Genomic DNA, 2,555 nt, shown 5'->3' on the forward strand with positions numbered 1-2,555 from the left:
TCGGTCCTGACCTGTGAGTCTGGCCTTGGCGGTCCTGCAGAGGCCGGCCTCCCACCTGGAGCTGGCTCCGTGTGCTGTTGGTGCTTCTCATACGAGAGGTCATGACCCCCCCTGCCTTGAGAACACTTGTCTTTATCTGGATGATTACATATTAACACTGTGGACACACACACTGTCCTGGTGGCTGGATGGTCCTTTGACCTCCAGGAAGGACTAGTTTCTGGGACCTGACCCAGTTCATTATGATCCTCTTCACCTCTGCTGGTCTTCATCCCTCCTCCTCTTCCTCTCCAGTGGTCTTATCTGTATAAACTTTTTCTTTTTCTGCAGGTAAACGGCTCCAGGAGTGGGTTTGTGTGATTCTGTGCCTCTTCCTGTTCATCATCAACTTCTCCTTCCTCCTTGTGCACTTCTCCACCATTCACACCTGTAAGATCATCCTGGGCATCGGTGAGCGGACCCAACCAGCAGAACCTGTTTGTTTTAAAGACTCACAGATAGTAACCTTGTTCTCTTCTGTCAGTTCTTGGAATAGTGACAGCAGATTTAGCATCAGGGATGGTCCACTGGGGGGCTGATACCTGGGGGTCTGTGGACATCCCGGTCATTGGGAAGGTACGTGTTCACACCATCTTAAAGCACTTTACTTGAAAATCACTTCAGAGCAAAACCTGTTTCCTCAGAACTGAAACAAAATCAAGTCTTTTACCCTCCTCTGTCTCAGTTCTTTTCAGGACAGTTTGCTCTAAATCTTTATTAAATAGTTTATTTGTTTGTTTTACCTTTATTTAAGCAGAAATCTTGTTGAGCTTGGTGACTTGGCTGAAGGAGCTGTCATCAGATAACAACCCTCCCTCCCTGCGTTCTTCATGAAACTAATACAAACTTGTGTTTGTAATTTAAGAACTTTTTGAAGATGATTCTAAGACCAAGTTGTGCTTATAGGAAAAAGCTGAACATTCAGCAGCAAGCTCTTCCACTAGTGTTTTATTGGCAAGGTAAATAAAACAGGATTTATTGATTTAAAATATTAGCAATATTGCACATCACACGTTGTTTTTAATATGGTGCAGTCCTAATCTACCAACACCAGCCATTTTTACCATAAATAAACCTACTGAAGCTGTAACCCACCTCCAATCAGCAGAAATGTTCAATGGGAGTTTTGAGTATTTTAGTATTTCTGAGTTTTTGAGTATTTCATTTTTATTTTACTCTTTTTACAAATATGATAAGTTTTAACATAGTCAGTATTTGAATTTTCACAATGTCTTTGCAACCACAAAAAATAAAAACATTCTCAAGACACCATGAAAAAATATCTGAATCAGATTTTTAAAGAAGAAAAGAAAAACATGGTTTGAGTGTAGGAACTCAAGAACAGGTAAATTTTAGATTTTCTGTGAAGAATGAGGCAAAATGTGACAATTTGTCCATCATTGTTAAACAATATGGTTGAAAATCTCTTTCATTGTTTGTGTAATTGATTTTTTTATTACAATTATTCAGACTTAAAAACCTTAACTATCCTGACTTTGTGGTGAGCTTTAAACATCACTGAAATCTATATTTTTTGTTATTTATCTAATTGTGTCACAGTATTACAATTTTAGCATGTGTTTGTCTCTCCATGCAGTTAAACCTATCCTTTCTTAACTTTACTTTACTCACTAACTTTTAAAAACAAAAGTTTCTTTTTGCATTTCTAACAGTTTTCTGAGCAGCAGCAGCAAAGCCTCTTTGTCCTCAGGTGTTTAAGCCGATCAGTTTAAAGTTGGTTAGAACGGTAGAGTCTGCAGTTTGGGATGTTTTAATGATCTGGGAGTCGGACCACAGAAACGATGCCGCGTGGTATCACCGTCACCTTGAACTCAGCGACTCGTCTGTCTCTCTTGAGGCTGCATCGCCATGGCAGCCGGGTGGTTGCACCTTTTCTTCTGCCGGGGTGACCTGGAAAGGAAATGTCAGTGTAACACAGACAGCCACATCCAGACCTCTCAGCGCTCAACAAGCACACGAACACAGTGACATCCCAGTTACATTTATGGTGAAAACAGTTTACATTTCCTGGTGGATCAGTTTGGCCTTTCAGTACAAACAACAACCCTTTGTCATCAAATGTTGTTTGCTTTCTTTAGGCTGCTTCGTTATGTCGAGCTCGCCGCAGCAAGTGAACTCACGTGGAAAATTTGGCAGATTTGTTTTCCGCAGATGCCCTTCCTGACGCAACCTGGGCTCGAACCCGCAGCCTCAGGAAGACAGGACCGTGGCGCTCATCGCTGAGCCACCACAGCCCTGCTCATCCATTAACACCTAAATGATCTTAATCTCAGTGAGAGCTGGTGTTTGTACACATCAGCCTCTGACAGGTCTGCTTCCAACTACCCCTGGCAAAAAAGGATGGAAGATGTCCTTTCAATAAAAAAAGGATGGAAGATGTCCTTTCAATAAAAAAGGATGGAAGATGTCCTTTCAATAAAAAAAGGATGGAAGATGTCCTTTCAACAAAAAAAGGATGGAAGATGTCCTTTCAATAAAAAAAGGATGGAAGATGT

The 2,555-nt window shown here is 41.2% G+C and overlaps 1 protein-coding gene across 2 annotated transcripts in view; it reads left to right on the forward strand.

Moving 5' to 3' along the window:
• Positions 1-330: 330 nt before the first annotated feature.
• Positions 331-2,555, forward strand: part of si:ch211-212o1.2 (uncharacterized protein LOC492735 homolog) — a gene marked incomplete at its 5' end in the record, with an annotated part of 17,612 nt that continues 15,387 nt past the window's right edge. For both annotated transcript variants that reach the window (XM_017441773.3, XM_037978388.1), the window contains 2 exon segments: positions 331-450; positions 524-615. In XM_017441773.3, coding sequence (XP_017297262.2) covers positions 331-450; positions 524-615 — 212 coding nt within the window.

The sequence above is a fragment of the Kryptolebias marmoratus genome, linkage group LG11, assembly GCF_001649575.2.
Source record: "Kryptolebias marmoratus isolate JLee-2015 linkage group LG11, ASM164957v2, whole genome shotgun sequence".
NCBI classification, from domain to species: domain Eukaryota; kingdom Metazoa; phylum Chordata; class Actinopteri; order Cyprinodontiformes; family Rivulidae; genus Kryptolebias; species Kryptolebias marmoratus.